We start from the raw sequence: 17,760 nt of genomic DNA, 5'->3' as shown, positions 1-17,760 counted from the left end.
AGATAGCTGTCATGGGATCCAGAGCCAGCTAAGCTATCTGATCGGAAAATTCCAACTCATCATCACTGGATGGTGCAAGAAACTCCATCGGCAACACAAAGACTATGTTAACTCCTGCCGATGGACCTTCCCTCTTAGTGTCTGATGGCTGCTGACTTCCAGAGTCCTCGCCCTTGCTTAACTCCTCTTGCCTTTCTCGTTGCAATCTCCTCTTCTGTGTCTTGGTTAATCCTTCAGGACACCATGGAGGGAGTGGCTTTTGCCTTGCTGCTGGGCGTGGATTCTCTCTTGACTCCACCCGATGCGTGTTGGCATCCCTGCAAAATATGAACTCATCAGGAACCCGCGCATTAGCCATCTCTTCAGCTCTTCCTGGTTCCTGGGAAAATATTGGACACGATCACCAAGCCTATCGTGCACACTGAGCCTGCCCCCTAGCCGATCATGAACTGATGCTCTTCCTCTGATCGGCCCATTAAATCGCCGATTGTCGTCATGATAACGCCGATCAGTCCTGTCGTACCGATCATAACCATTGCACTCAGGGCAGTCTCTGACAGTGGGAAGCTTAATATTTTCCTCCCAACAATGGATGAAGAACGGACAGTTTCAATGATCTCTATGCCGATTCCACTCCTGTCGGCATCTTTCTTCCTCCCGTCGATAATCTTCTTGCTGGCGCCGATATCGATCTTCCCGTTGCTGCCAGTTCTCTCAAGGCCTTCTATGAGTTATAACGATGCTAGACCGAGGAGGCCTACCTGAATTGGTTCCTTCCTGGACCAAACCTTTACCTTTTGCATCGGCAGTAGTAACCTGATGCTGAGGATCTACCGATGCACTTTTCTCAGCTGCTTCCGATGTTAAAACCTTGACCTTCCCCTTTGCATCCAACATGTTTGACGGGAAAGGATGTTGGTCTATCTTCATCGGCTTCTGAGTCTTGGAACTGTCAAATTTAATTCTCCCAGACTCTATGGCCGATTGCAGCTGCTGTCTGAAAACTTTGCATTCATTGGTGCCATGAGAAGTTGCATTATGCCACTTGCAATATTTCATCCTCTTCAACTCCTCTGCCGATGGGATCACGTGATTGGGAGACAGCTTGATCTGACCCTCCTGAAGTAGAAAATCAAATATTTTATCGGCTTTAGCGGTGTCAAAAGCGAACTTCTCTGGTTCCTTCTGCCCAAAAGGGCAAGACATCGGCTTCTTGTTCTTTACCCACTCTGCCAAGCCGATGACTGGTTCCTCGTCAGAATCTGAGCTTGTTGCCTCATCAACAAATGATACCTTCTTGTTCCATGCTCTTTTGGGCTCGAAAGGCTTGAGGTCTTGATCAGAAATCCTCTGCACCAAATGACTTAAGCTTTCAAACTCCTGAGAGGCATACTTATCTCTGATGTGTGGCAACAAACCCTGGAAAGCCAAATCGGCTAGCTGCCGACCATCCAGAACCAGACTATAGCATTTATTTTTGACTTCCCGTATCCTCTGCACAAAACCTTCAACCGATTCATCATTGCGTTGTCTCAATTTGACCAAATCGGTGATCTTCTTCTCATGAACTCCAGAAAAGAAGTACTTGTGGAATTGTTTCTCCAGATCGGCCCAAGTAATCACTGAATTAGGAGGTAATGATATGAACCAGGTAAAGGCCGATCCAGACAATGACGATGAAAATAGACGAACCCTCAATTCGTCCCTGTTACCAGCTTCTCCGCATTGGATGATGAATCTGTTGACATGCACCATGGTTGACGTGTCGTCTTGCCCGGAAAACTTGGTAAAGTCTGGTACTTTGTACCGATATGGAAGCGGGATCAAATCATATGCGGGAGGATACGGTGTCCGATAAGAGTAAGTGTTGACTTTGGGTTTTATCCCAAATTGTTCCCTCATTACTTCGGCGATCTTATCGGCCCAATATGCATCGGCATCCTGCCGATGAGGCGGCTGCGGATCTGGTGCCTGGTGGCGAGCCTCCACGTGTCTGTTTGGGGCATGATCTGCACGGAACATTGGGTTGATCATCTGACTTCCAATCTGCGGACCACCAAACTGCTGTCCACCAATTTGCTGCCCCTCGAGTTGCTGTCCGATATTCATTGGCTGGCTGGAGATCCCCTGACTTTGGAATCCGGGATAGATCTGTCCTTGCGGGAACCCTGTAGCCTGGTAACTCTGTTGGGGCGATTGTGGAAAGACTTGCTGTCCGAGCCATCCATTATTAGCGTTCATCGGCATAGGCGCTGCCGATGATTGGTAATTGGGTATCATCATTGAATTGACATACCCCGACTGGGCCATAGACCTCTGTTGCATCAGCATTGAATCTGCCGATGCATTAGGCATCTGGGACATTGAATCTTGAGGATTCCCAGTGTGAGGCCTTGCAATAGTAGTCGTGGTATATCTAGGACTCTGGTTCCACGGCGCATTGGGAGGCGCCGATGCCATAGGAGTCTTGCCCCTCATGTCAGTTATCCGTGATGTACCCGGTGTTAATTCTGGAGGCATACCGTAACCCCACCAGTTGGGAGGAGGAGTCAACCCTGACATTGCCGATGCCAACATATCTGTAGTCAGTTTATTCTGCCCACTTGAAGTCTGTGGGTTGGTTGTCATCGGCACAGATTGTGCGCCAGTAGCTCCCAATGTGCTTGGAGGGACGGCAGATTGTGAACCCGCAGCGGTCATAGCAGCCGATGGAGCCGTAACCTCTGGTGCGGTCGGTTGATGATGAGTGGGGCCCACATAATCTGGTGGGATTTGTCCTTCCTTGAAAGTTCTTGCTACGGCATTGAAAACCGTATTAGACAGTACGCCAGCTTGGTTGATCAAAGCCCGGTTGATAGCACTGTCAACCATATCTTGAAGCTTGCCCGGATTGGCTTCGAAAGTGACCTGCCGTGGTGTCGGCAGCGCATCCTTCTGGATCACCTCGCCACTCCTGTTTATACTGAAGGTCTTCAAGCATTGCAACCTGTATTCCTCCATAGCTTGGGCAAAAGCTTGTTTCTGCTCATCCTTGAGATTGGCTTCTGTCACGGGGATGACGTTCTCCTGATCAAAGTCAGAGATCGACATGTTGATCTTGATCTTGAATCTGGTCCCACTGGGCGTGCCAAAAGATGTGTTGATGCAAAACTGATCTGCAAACACAAAGGGCTAATACCCGATTCAAACGTTAAGGCGTGCCAGCCGATTTGACCTTACTATCGGCAAAGGTGATAACTCGAATACTTTAGTCCTGACAACAGCGATGCGCCCGGATGTCACGGCTAAGAGGTACTCACGCGGAACTCGAGAACGCGCCGAGCTTAAGTCGACGAATTCCTAAGAACTCGTAATAAAAGGGAAAAAGTATGACGAAGTCGTCGAAAAGTAGATGCTGGAATATGAGTAAAAACGTGTGTTTGATTGATTGATTGATATCTCATTACAAGGCCCTAGGGTTCATATTTATACCCTGCTCAAAGAGCCACAACTAAACACGACTAGAATTCGAATTCCAAATTACACGGAATCCGTATACAAAACGACTTAAATAAATAAGGAAATAACAAAGCTATCTCCCGTGACGAACTAAAATTCTTCTATAAACCGATCAGCAGTTTCCGGACTCCTCCTCCGTATCATCGGCAGACTCCTTGCCATGGTCATCGGCAGACTCCCCAATTATAGCCATCGGCATAAACACATCACTGCCTGCAGACTTAGTCACATCCGACCTCTCCTTCATCGGCAACCATCCTCATCGGCAATTCATCTTGTAAACAGCATACTGCCACCTTATCCTGCCATCCTGGACACGTGCCCAAAAAACGGTGTCAACAATCTGTAAAAATCACGAGACGAATTTTTTAAGCCTAGTTACTCCATGATTGGACAATGTTTGTCAAGTAAAAACGAAAGTGCTACAGTATCGAAATCCAAAAAAAATTTGCGAACTGAACAAGACCTTAGTTTACGAGGTAAAAAGTTTTTTTTGATACTATAGTATTTTTGTTTTTATTTAGCAATTATTGTTTAACTATAAACTAACTATGCTCAAAAGATTTGTCTCGCAAATTATAGATAAACTATACAATTAGTTATTTTTTATCTATATTTAATATTCTATGTATGTATTATAAGATTCGATATGACGGAGAATTTTGAAAAGTTGTTGGGTTTTGAGGTAAACTAATAAGACCTTAAAATGATTTATAGGATGTGGCATTTTCATTTTAGGACGTGGCATTTTCGTTTTATTAGAAACCACGGTCACGAGATGAGCATGACCTCTCTCTATTCAAACTTTGAAAAATAATTAAAAAGGTTCTAGGCGAGCTGGGCTTGTAGTTTATTCACGCTGCCAGAAACAGAGTAGGAGTATACTTATGTGATTTTTTTTTTTTGGCCTCATTCTCATTTCTTCGGTGAGCCAGGAAGAATCGTGTAAAGTGGTGCCTTCACCAAAAGATTGTCATCGAGCCAACTGATCCCTTAATTTGATCATAGTTGCGCTCCAGGAACATTTCCCATATTATAACTCAAAAATATACCATTTCTTTGTTTCCGAGTCTGAACTAGCTAAGATAAGAGTGTGATTTAATTGGTTGCCGAAGCCGCTTGCCGTTTTGCAGCTACAGCAGATCCGAGCCTGTTCGTTTAGCAATATTTTTTTTATAACAATCAGTGAACAATATTTTGAGTCATACTTTTTAGACAAGCGAACACGCTTATTAGTAGAATGGCATATTTTCTGTGAACTCAGGACCTGAAAGTCTATGAAAATCTTTGTGAAGTCAGGACCTGAAAGTGAGATGGCAACGACCGCTTTGCATCAGCGCATTAGCAAGCTAACTAAAAAAAAGGCGTATCTGGCCTTTTGAAAAAAGTTTTTAAAAAGACTGCGTTCATATTATGAAAAGGTCCGATCCATATGGTCATAAACATTTGTTATATTCACTTTCAATGTACTTAGAGGATCTTATCGTAGAACCATTCTTTTTTTAAAAAAAAGGGAAATGTTTGGTTTCCTCCCTCTCATAAGAACATGTCAGGTAACGTCAGAGAATATATATATATATATATATATATATATATAACTCTGTGGCTGGGATAGATTATATATATATACGCTGATCAAGGACAATTGGGTGTGCTCGGCCGTGCTTGCTGCTTGCAGGCTGCAGCTGCGTAGCACCAAGCCACCAATGACGAACCAGCCACAAATGGAACAGCAGCAACCAGTCAGAAGTAGAGTAGGCACAATGATGAATCTTGGACTTCATTGTACACATCGGCTCCAACCTTGGTGCGAGGCCATGATGATGTGGAATCTAGTACTAGTATCTACTAATACCTTGGTTCGGAATAGAACACAATTATAATTATAATTATAATTTCAATTTTAGTTAAACTCTTAAAGTTTGATTAAGTTTATATAAAAATATGGATATTTATGAAATCAAACGGTAGTCTTCAATACCCTACTGAAGAGCTTGACTCTTCATTAAAATCAGTTTCTTTGTCATCCTCTAAGTCTACATTTAAAGTTTGTTGGAAGATCTTATGCATTATATTGGAACTTTTTGTCCTATATATATTATTGTTAGATTTATCAAAAGTTTTCATGTCGGTTGAAACCTCTATGGCCTGAACCAACTGCTAGCCGGTCATGTGAACATATCAACAATTCAACATCCATCACGTTTCAAGCTTTCCCAAAGAAACCATAGAAACATCACTGGCAATTTGCTGATCTCAAAACTACTATCAATGCCACTCTACTGCACTACTGCCAACTATGATATAATCATATTTGTTTCCACTTTTCATTATTTTCTTGTGAAGAAAAAAAGAAGAATGGTGTCCATTGTGTTGATTGTAAGCTGTCATGCATGTGCATTGGGTCACTGGGAAACAAATAGACCAATTGCAAGTAAAATACCTAAAAGCCAATATGCTTTTCATGATTTGGTCATAATAAGTTGTACAAATTTGTTCTTCTCATAGGTTGTTATCATGAAAGTTGTCAGATTTGAGCCGTGGTAATTAGAATTGACATATGCTCTATTTGGTTGTTTCCATTTCGCATCATCAGTTGTGATATAAAACAGTCTAGCCACAATCACACGGGAAGAGTGACTTGGTAAGGCTAGAGCAAGAGCTACAACGATCCTAATTGCTTCAATCATTTTCACTGATGTGAAAAGACATTTCTGTCCAACTTAAATAGCTATTGTGCATTATATTTTGAGTATTTCATATCATAGATATCCATGTGGTTGCATTGCTTGTTAGTATCAATTGCAAAATCTAGTTGTAACGTCGATTGAATTCTATACCATTGTATGTTTCTATAATTACGCTATACGTGTTGGATTCTTTATTTATTTATTTCATATTTTTTATGGATTTAGACAATTAGTATCTATATGTTTTTTTTCGTTTTTATCTCAATATAAATATCTATATGTTTTTTTTGTTTTTATCTCAATATAAAAATATTTAGTCCTTGCTATGTTGGTTGAGCCTTTATCCCATTTAATAGTTTGGATAATAGTACTAAATTGTTGGTCAAAGACTTATAATATTTGAATCACGTGCATACCTTGTAAACCTTACAAGGTAAGAACCTAGGAGTAATAAATTGAAAGGGCCTGTTTGAATCATGAACTGAAAGCAATCTGAAAAGTTTTGGCGGCAGATAAGCTTAAAAAAAAAAGAGAGAAAAGGCCGGAAGGATTTTACGGTCAAAGAATGATTCTGATAGCTCGTGTTCAACTCCCAGCTCGTATATATTTTGGTTGTTTCCTTGCCGACATTCTTGCATTGGATGTCGTCGTGCTGTACTGGTGCAGCTGTCCACCCCCACCCTGCCCTGTGCCTTGTGCCCTCCTTCCATCGGCATCTGCCGCCGGATTGGCCGGCGCGGTCCTCTGCCATGCCCATGCTTTGCTCGATTGCTTCCTTGCCTCCACTCTCCACTCCCTGCCAGCCACTTCCTTAGTTCCTTGGCCAGTTGGCCCATAGATACACCGCCGGTAAACGTCTCCAATTCCAGGTTGCAATCGCATGGCGGGCTCTTTTTGGCCGACCTGTGTGTCCCTGTGTTCTCGAGCAACACATTAAAATCTTGCAGTACATTTGTGGTTACCACAAGTGAGAGTTGTACGTTGATATTTATTTCACTTGGTCAAAACAGAAAGGTCGTCATGAAAAAGCGCCACTTTATCAAGAAAAAAAAAAGCACCATGTCTATTACTATGTCTAGTCAAAAAGAAAAGGGAAAAAAAAAGAACCACCCTCGTCTTGTTCCATTTCGTTCCGGCGAAGAGAATCCGATGCGGAAGGCGGTCAGGTCGTAATCGCATGTGCACCGCACATACATCACAACATTAGTGGGCAAACACAAAGATGAGCCGAGCGTCCACATCTAACAAACGCACGCACGCACGGCGACACGAAAGGCGATAGAGGAACCACCCACCGGCGCCCGTCGGCGTCCGCCGGCAAGGCAACAAAACAGCTGCTTGTCGTTCAGGGAGCTGGAGATGGAGATGCATGCAGGGACAGGTAGCCTATTATATCTGTGACTGTGCCCTGCTCTTCTTTCTCATGTCTGCGTGGAATATGCATGATGATAGGGTTGCGAGGATTGAGAAGATGAACCAAACCGACGCATGCATGTTGGCTGCACTGCAATCCAGGCCTATACTTTGAAGATGAACAGCACCAATAACCGGAGTACAATAATACTTTACTGCGCCGAGCAGCACCAAACGTGGCATGAGGTGAGGTGGTGGCAAGGATGATCGGCCAGATTATTATATACGGGCCACGGGCGTAACCGAGCGGGCAGAGCAGAGCAGAGCAGGTGGTGCCGTGTCACCACTCAGCGGTCACCAGCAGCCGAGCAATGCGGCATGTGATGTGAGAGCGCCGCGCCGAGTGCCGAGGCGACGGCGATTAAAGAACAGCAGGGCGACGGGGCAAAGGCGGAAAGCGACCGGACCGGACACGGCGACGGGGCAGGGGCAGGGGGACACCTCCAGATGCCAGCGCGTGCCCGCCGCTACGGCCTCCCGCGACCGCCGATGCGATGCCCTCGGCGGGGCGATAGAGAGGTGCGCGCGCTTCGTCCGTACTCTATGCGTAGCCATCACACAGGTTTCTAGAGGAATCTCAAAGGGATCACACAATCAGCTTGTGCTCATGCCTGCTGACTAGGCTAGGCGGTAATCGCCCCCCCGTGTCTTTATCTTAATCGACAGTTAGTGGCGCTCAAACGGCAATCGAACAGTGGCCATTCGCGGAGACACAGAGACAGACAGAGCAGGGCAGCATTCCTGGTGTTCTTCTACAGAGCAGGCGTTAAAAAAGAAACTGTGATCATGTCATCGATTGCTACTGTATCAAACATGAGCATAATAATCTCGAAAAAAAAACATGAAGCAGCAATGCTAGTAGAGCCATAATAATTTGCAGCTACGGGTTTCCATTTATCGATTCGCATATATTATGAATATATATATATATATAAGTATGATGCGATGTGATGGCATGCTACATTGCGCAAGGTTCTTGTATCCAAAAAAGCGCATGGAGCAGAGCTACGACATGATGCTCGCCGCACCAGGAAGGGGAAACACAGCAAACGGGAAAACCAACCAAAGCTACCAGCAGACGGCAGGAATTACCATCTCCTTCCTTCCCTCCCGACCGATCCTCCAGCATGCCTGCCTTCTCTGCATCTCCCTCTTCATCCATTCCAACCTCTCCTCTCGTCACGGCCTCACCTCAAGACTCTTGCAGCAGCATCTCGCTCCCCTCGGCTAGCTACACGCCCCGGGCCGCCGCCGCCGCTTGGGCCTGGCCGCGGCGGACCGTCTCCCTGTGCCGGATGAAGGAGTCGATGCGCTGCAGCTTCAGCTGGTGGCGGAACCGGTTGATGAAGTCGTCCGCGCGCGCGTCCACCTCCCCGCCGCTGACGGCCTCCTCCTCATCATCATCATCCTCGGACTCGGACGCCGGCGGCTCCGGCTCCGGCTCCGGCTCCGCCACGGGGAAGCGCCGGCGGCCACGGGTCTCCCTCGTCGTGGCCGGGCGCCGCGCCTCCACCGCGCGCACGGTCTCCTCCACCTCCTCGGCGCCGAAGTGCGCGAACGCCGACTTGTCGCTCGCCGACTTGTGCAGGCGCGCCGGGAGCCGCGGCAGTTCCGCCGCCGCCGCCGCCGACTCCGACCTGCTCCGCTCCATGTGCGCCGCGTGCTCGGGCTCGGGCCCAGGCTCGACGACGACGGGACCCTCCTTCTCCGTCTCCGCCGCCAAGGGGGGCTGCTTGTACCCCAGATCCACATCCGCCACCCCTGCCTCGGCGGGCTCGGGCGCGGCAGCCGCGGCGAAGCGGCCGTTGAACGACCTCAGGCGCTCGAACGCCATGGACGGCACGCGGGCCAGGCGCCGGTGCTGCGGCTCCCATCCCGCGGCCGCGCCCTCCTCGTCTCCGCCGGTCTCCGAGGCGGCGGCGGACTTGGAGGTGACCGCGATGGTGCCGATGACGATGTTGAGGACGACGAAGAGCACGGCGGGGGTGAACCACCCGTGGACCGCGCTCAGCAGCGCGGGGATCGCCTCCTCCAGCATCGCGCCGCCGTGCCTTGATCCGGTTGGCTGGCTGTGGGGTGGGGTTTCGGTGACGGCGAGTGGGAGAGGAAGCGGGGACGGCAGAGGCGCTGCTGCCGGTGGTGGTGGTGGTGGTGGCCTGGTGGGGAAGAAGGGGGAGTGGGGGTTATTTAAAGAGGGGAGAGTGAGGTGGGGTCGCTTCGAGCACATGCTCACGCAGGAAACGGACAAATGGAAGGTGAGTTTTTGGATTGCTCACTCTCTCTCTTTTTTTCTTTTCCCCCTTTCTCCCTTTTTCATCTTGTAAAGTAATATAAAAAATTTCTGATAAATAGTATTCCATTTACGAATTTGATCAGAGTAGATTGCCGGAGTGTCCTCTTTGCACGTCGAGTTTTAGAGATGCAATACATTGTGGGTATTGATTTATGGAGAAACATGCATTCTTACTATGGTGCATTGTGGGAGAATTAGGCCTTGTTTGGTTCAAAAAGATTTCGGATCTCGATGCTGTAGCACTTTCGTTTGTTCGTGGCAAATATTATTGAATTATAGACTAACTAGAATCAAAAGATTCGTCTATCGATTTACAAGCAAACTGTGTAATTAGTTTTTGTTTTCGTCTATATATAAAGCTTCATGCATGTACCGCAAGATTCGATGTGATAGGAAATTTTAAAAATTTTTTGGTTTTCGGAGTGAACTAAACAAGACCTTATGTAAAAGAAAACGATTGCTTGTACTCGGATGGCATAGGTGCAAAGTACCTAGATATGGTATGACTAAGTTGTCTTTTTAGAAGCTAGCATTGAATTAGAGTGGTATTTTGAAGAAACACTACATGGAAGTGGGTTCGGTTTTAAATTTTTGTTGTATCTATGCGCTAGGAAAAGCGTCGTCCACAGATTCAAGCTGGGCCTTGTTTAGTTCCTCAAAAATTTTGCGAAATTTTTCAGATTCTCCGTCACATCGAATCTTTAGACGTATGCATAGAGTATTAAATATAGATAAAAATAAAAACTAATTGCACAGTTTGATCGAAATTGACGAGACGAATCTTTTGAGCCTAGTTAGTCTATAATTGGACAATATTTATCAAATACAAACGAAAATGGTACTGTTTCTATTTTGCAAAATTTTTTGGAACTAAACAAGGCCCAGTTGAATGGATTTGATGAAATAGTGCACGAAATCGGGATTCCGTTTTGTGTTAGGAATGATTTCTATGTGATGCCTCTATGCCAAGGAAAGATTGACTACAGTTTCAAGCTAACTCTATAGTTCTAATAAAACAGAGCACAAAATCTGGTTCCATTTTTAATGTTAGCGGTGCCTTCCAGTGAGGCCTCTTCAAGTGGTCCACGTGAAGTGGGGCACGAAATTGGGTTCCGTTTTAAATGTTGGTTGTGCTTTTCTGTGAGGCTTCGATTCTTTGAATGGTTACGATGAAATAGAGCACGAAAGCCGATTCAGTTTCAAAAGTTAGCCCTTCTTGTCTGTGAGGCCTCTTTGAATGTTTCTGATGAGCAAATCATGAAATCGGGTTCCGTTTTAAATGTTAGTGATGCTTTCAAGCCTCCATAAATAGTTCCAATGAAATAGAGCATGAAAGTCGGTTCCGTTTTAAATGTTAGCGGTGCTTTTTTGTGAGGCCTCTTTGAACGATTCCGATGAAGAGCACGAAAGCAGGTTCCGTTTTAAGTGTTAGTTGTGCTTTTTATGTGAGGCTTCTATGCTAAAATGTGTCATCTACGGTTTCAAGCTACTTGAATGGTTCCACTGAAATAGTGCACAAAACCAGGTTTTTGTTTCAAATGTTAGCAATGCTTTTCTATGAGGTTTTTTGCGCTAATAAAATTGTCATCTATAGTTTTAAAATAAAAAATTACAAGAAAAAAGATTTTCACAAACTGCCATCACGCAAGACATTAATGTTAAAGGTGTGAGATGACTATGAACTATCGATGCATCTCTAGTTATTCCAATAACATGGCTCATCTAGAAAGGTGAGATTTAGATTGCCTTTAATCTTCCTGGGTTTTATGAGGCCATAAGTTTTAATGATGTATTTTGTATCTCTACTAATTATGATAATGAAGGTGAACAAAAAAAAAGAACACATGTAGTGATGGTTCTTTTGCATGATGAGTTCTTAGAGATATGGCAATAACATGTTATGGGCACATGTAGATGTGTGAAATGATATGTATGTGTACCACCGTGAGTAGTTGCATTAAGAAGTTGATTTTAGTTGTTAGGGGTGCTATTTGTAATGATTCTATGAAAGGAAACATTTGTTTCTAATCAAATAATAGATACGTGAAGTACAAAAATGCTATAATAGAATGAACTTGTCTTTTTTCCAAAGGAGGCGATGAACTTGTTGGAGCATGAGAGTATGTTCCATGTTATGATACTTTTATGTGAAAGGTGTCATCATCATGCATGATATTTGCATTAAATTGTTGAGAACATTCACCATGTGGTTTAGATTGCCTTTTTATAACATCATAAGTTTTTTGTTGTGCTTTTTCATAATGTGGTGAGAACATTCACCATGTGGTTTAAATTTTTGTTGTGCTTGTTCCATAATGTCTGTGCTAAGAGAAGCGGCGTCCACAAATTCAAACTTGTTGAGTGGGTTTGATGAAATAGTGCAAGAAATTGGGTTTCATTTTCGATGTTAGGATTGTTTTCATGAGATGCCTCTATGCTAAGAGAAGTGTCGACTACCAATTCAAGCTAATTGAATAGTTCTAATAAAACAACACAAAATTGGGTTCTGTTTTAAATGTTAGCGGTGCTTTCCAATGAGACCTCTTTGAATGGTTCTGATGAAACAGAGCACAAAAGTGGGTTTTGTTTTAAATGGTACTATGTTAGTGGTGCTTTTCTGTGAGGCCTCTTTGAACGGTTCTGATGAAACATAGTACGAAAATGGGTTTTGTTTTAAGTGTTAGTCGTGCTTTTGTGTGAGGTCTCTTTGAATGGTTTTAATAAAACAACACACAAAAGCAGGTTCTATTTTATATGTTATTTGTGCTTTTTATGAGGCTTCTATGCTAAGGAATGTGCCATCTATGGTTTCAAGCTACTTCAATGGTTTCAATGAAATCCACGTTTCTGTTTCAAATGTTAGCGATGCTTTTCTATGAGGCTTTTTTGCTAATAAAACTATCATCTAGAGTTTCAAATTATAAAAAGTTACAAGAAAAAAGGTTTTCACATATTGCGATCATGCAAGACATTGATGTTAAAGACACGAAAAGACTATGAACCATTGATGCATGTTAGCTATTACAATAATATGGCTCATCTAGAAGGGTGAGATTTGGATTGCCTTTAGTCTACCTGGTTTTTATGAGGCCATAAGTTTCGATCATGTGTTTTTATCTCTATTATTTGTCATAATAAAGGTGAAAGAATAGAAAAGACACAGTAGACATGTATTGATGGTTCTTTACATGATGAGTTCTTAGAAATATGACAATCACATATTATTGACACATGTAGATGTGTGAAAATGATATCTATGTTTACCATTGTGATTAGTAATATTAAGGGAGTTGATTTTTGTTGTCAGAGGTGCTCATTGTGACGATTCTATGAAAGGAAAAACTTTGTTTCAAATCAGATAATAGACACGTGAAGTACACAAGGATGAACATGTCTTTTTTCAAAGGAGGTGATGATCCCGTTGGATTGTATTAAAGGAGCATGAGAATGTGTTCCATTATAAATGCTATGATGCTTTTCAAAGCAAATAAAGGTGTCATCATCATGCATGATATTTAAATTAAAATTGTGAGAAAATGTGCCATGTGATTTAGATTGCCTTTTATAATACCATAGGTTTTGATTTGAGGTGGATTTTCTTTGATGGGTGATTTCCTAAAGGTAGGTGCTTGATTTGAATGGTAGTAGCACTCGAGATTCTGTAAAAGAAAAAGGTAATTGTGTTTTGATGACATACGAGCAAAGTACTATACTTTTAAGAAGGGACCTGTCATTTTTAAGGAGGCATGAACTAGTTTTGATGAAGTGCATTCTATCTCTAATTGTTGTGTGAAGAGAAGGGCTTGATTTTGATTGTTAGGGATTCTCTTTTGAGGACCCCAAGAAACAAAAGATTGGTTATGATAGGATGATAGAGGTGCAAAGTATCTAAATTCTATAGTAAGATGGACTTATCATTTTCCCATGATTAACTAGGTGCATTTGTTTGAGCCTTGTGTTAAAAAGTGTGATCTATGACTTTCAATTAGAACACTATAAGAAAATAATTATGTATAGATTGTTATCACAAGATACTATTGTATATTATTAGTTGGGGACTCTCATATTGCGAACACTCTTGTTGGACGCAGAGCTAGGCCCAAGCCTAAAGATGAAATGCATGGAAGGTCCAACCTTGAACTTACTGTCCTAGACTAGGGCATAATGAGCCCACTAAGAGCATGTTTGGCGTTGCTCCACTCTATCTTTTTTAGCTTTGCTCCAATTTCGATAGCCAAACAGGGACATGTGTATAAACTTTGTTCTAGAAAAAGGTGAAGTTGAAGACCAACTCTAGGTGTTTTATAGAGCATTTAAAGGGGTATTCCATAAATTCTAAGTATTTTGTGGAGCTACTTTGTGGTGGAGTTGGTGGAGCAGAGCTAATTTTGATGAAGTAGAGTAGTCCCAAACAAGCACTAAAAGACATATAGGTTCTTCCCGAGGGTATTCAGGTTAGTATTGTTTGTTTGCTCATTTAGGCTAGTAAAGCATTTTCTCTACTAATGGGTGCAAAAATGGATGTAGTGTAACTAAAACTATACCAAATTAAATAATTAATATGGTAAGTCATTATTATGTATGGTGGCTCATTAGTCTTTTAAGAGATGTTCTTAGAGGTATGATGTACACGGTTTGTTCATAGAAGTGATTGTCTGTGTATTTACAAGTGTCTGAGTTTGATGAGTGCACTATTGTGTCTTAGCCATAAACTAATATAGGCTAAATTATTATGATTTATAAGCTATACATAATAATTTATAACATTATTAATTTGACTTTTGCTTTATAATTTGCACTAGAAAGTGTTTGAGATCAACATTGTTTTTCCTTAGGACTTAGGAGTTCTCATCAGCTTGTTCGCTCCAGCTATTCAGCAGTGTTTTTCTCTCATAAGAAATCTGCCAACAATACTTTCTGCCATGTATCTAATATTTTCTCTCCGTATATTATATATAGCAATTGATGCTTTGATATTTATAGAGAGGAGTCTATATTTTTTTGTTTTACCTTGGGCCACAAAAATCTGAGGACTTGGCCCTGCATCAGCCAACTGCCTGAGTCAAGGGACTGCAGTTGGTGTGCAACACGAAGTCACCAACACAATTTATGAATAGTTGATATGATGCTACCACCTCACTAGAGATTAGTTAGTAAGCAGCTGGTGTAGTTGGTTCCTGCATGGAGGTTTGGTATAGAGGCATGTTCCCGCTGCAACCTATGTAGAATCTAAAAATATCACAAACACAACTGATGGTAGTAATATAGGAGTAAATTTGTACAGTATCTTCGGTTCCGAGCATATACTGCCTTTGTTTTCAAGCAGAACGTGCCCAAGTATTTAACATATATATACATATACTTGCTCACTCACCATGCATGTCTTTCTCTTGCCGGTGGATATATGCATTTTCTTTCAAAAACCCTGAGAGAGCGAATGTTTTCAAGAAAAAGTCATGCTTACCCTAAGCCAATAATGCGTTTCCTTGCTCCACCACCACACACAGAAGCACATGAATCATAGTCGGTTTCTACCACATGATGAGTGTAGTGGTGCCACACAAACCTGATCGACCTGGGGTGTCCACAGATATCTCAACAGCTCACACACTACCTACCAGTCGGGACACAAATTCAAGTCAGCAAGTGTGCATGCTGCTGCTGTGTTTGAAATTTAAGAGAGGTACCTACCGAATAGGACCAATATTATGTCGTCTCAGCCGTGTCATGAGAGGTTAACAACCTCGGCCTCCTTGCCAAGCTGCTATGATGATGGGGTTCTCCTGGTCTTGGTCACCTCAAGCTAATAGTGTCAGCAGCTTATGCAAGGCATGACCGTGCGCTTGGTCGGTTGGTATAATTGAAATGTCATCTATTAATACTCGTGTAAGTACAATCAAGGCTTCAGCTGGTGCATTGACCTCTCCGTAAGGCCAGTCTCAGTGGAGAGAGTATTATAACGTTGTTTTCAAAGTTACCATGTCATGTGAAATGAAATGAAACTCGAATGAAACTCCCACTCTCAATGGAGAGTTTCATTCTATGGTTTCATAGGCATTTAATTTCAAAACTCATAAAAAGTTGGTAATCGTGCCAAGAAAGTTTCATATTTAGATAAAACTCATTTCTTCTCTTTTCTTAAATACACTGTTATGTCATCCAATATGCCTATGTGGCAGCCTATTTAATATGAATAAAACCCAAATCAAACTCCTAGTGAGACTGGCCTAATATGAACACTGGAGTCTTTTCCTTTAAGAAAAAATGATGCACGTTACTATATGTGGCCGGGGTGAAAGCAATTTCGATTACCACTACACAACATGGGAAAATAATAAATGTTGTCATGGTGGTGGAAATTATTGGAAACTAACTGTAATGAAAATAGGAGGTGAATTGTAGGTAGAGTGGTACTTACTACTCCCTCTATACCCATAAAACAAGTCGTTTCGGACAATGACATGGTCTCCAAAGTCTAACTTTAACTTTTTGTTTTTATAAAAGTATTTATTAAAAAGTGGTATAGATATATTTTTATGAAAGTACTTTTCAAGACAAATCTATTCATATGGTTTTCATATTTTCAAACTCAACAACGTTCTTCATGATTTATATTCCCAATTTTTGACTCAAACCTTGTTCAAAACGACTTGTTTTATGGATATGGAGGCAGTACATATCAATTTCCTATTTTTTTTGTTTATTATATGCTATAGTCAGGCAAATAAGCAATGGTATACAAGCTCAGTTATGGAATACGCATGTTCTACAGTACTCTAGGCTGCTATCGTTCTTTTTTTTTTAAGTTATTACTCTACCCGGTCCTATATATCTGGCGCACGCTCATTTGTTTCATTTGGCCAAATTATTTGGTATATAGAGGGTACCGAGAGCTAGTTAAACGAGGCGTTCTCAGAACTTTCACCGGCCTATACGAGTACTACCTGGACTTGTTTAGTTCACCCTGAAATTTAAAAAGTTTTAAGATTTTTCGTCACATCGAATCTTACGATATATGTATGAAGTATTAAATATAGACGAAAATAAAAACTAATTACACAGTTTATCTGTAAATCGTGAGACGAATCTTTTAATTCTAGTTAATTTATAATTAGATAATATTTGTTAAATAAAAACGAAAGTATTACATTAGTGAAATCTGAATTTTTTTTGAACTAAACAAGGTCAAGCCCCACTTCACCTTCGTCCTCTGCATTCAGATTGAGATCGGACATCTTCAACATGATCTGTACAACGACACAGGCACACAGCAAGGTATACAGAAACAAGACCAGCGAGCTTTACAGATGTGGCCTTGTTTAGTTCAGCCTGAAATCCAAAAAGTTTTTAAGATTTTCTATCACATCGAATCTTGCGGCACATGCATGAAGTATTAAATATAGACAAAAACAAAAACTAATTACACAGTTTAGCTGTAAATCATGAGACAAATCTTTTGATCCGAGTTAGTCCATGATTAGATAATATTTATCACAAACAAACGAAAATGCTACAATACCGAAAACTTTTCATTTTTCGGAACTAAACAAGTCCAGAAAAAGAATGAAATGCAAAACGGAGCCTTACCTTGTTTGTTCTATATCAAACTCAAATAAGGTCTTGTTTAGATGTGAAAAAATTTTAGATTTCTCTACTGTAGCACTTTCATTTGTTTGTGGTAAATATTGTCTAATCATAGACTAACTAGGATCAAAAGATTCGTCAGACGATTTACAGGCGAACTGTGTGATTAGTTTTTGTTTTCGTCTATATTTAATGTTGCATGCATAATTGGATGTGTACATCCCCGGATGTAGAGGCCGGATATTGAATATCCTTTATCGAAAAAAAAATGTCGCAAGATTT

At 42.1% G+C, this 17,760-nt stretch overlaps 1 protein-coding gene across 1 annotated transcript; it reads right to left on the bottom strand.

The window, feature by feature from the left end:
* Nucleotides 8,833-9,828, bottom strand: LOC8076739 (ESX-1 secretion-associated protein EspK). The gene has a single exon (XM_002437132.1). The coding sequence runs from the start codon at nt 9,826-9,828 to the stop codon at nt 8,833-8,835; it is 996 nt and encodes a 331-aa protein (XP_002437177.1).

Source organism: Sorghum bicolor, chromosome 10, assembly GCF_000003195.3.
Source record: "Sorghum bicolor cultivar BTx623 chromosome 10, Sorghum_bicolor_NCBIv3, whole genome shotgun sequence".
NCBI lineage: Eukaryota > Viridiplantae > Streptophyta > Magnoliopsida > Poales > Poaceae > Sorghum > Sorghum bicolor.
This window is presented reverse-complemented; position numbering and strand designations above follow the sequence as displayed.

What these genes read in the sequence shown, in the direction of transcription:
- LOC8076739 (XM_002437132.1), bottom strand. Translation starts at nt 9,828, where the DNA reads ATGTGCTCGAAGCGACCCCACCTCACTCTCCCCTCTTTAAATAACCCC.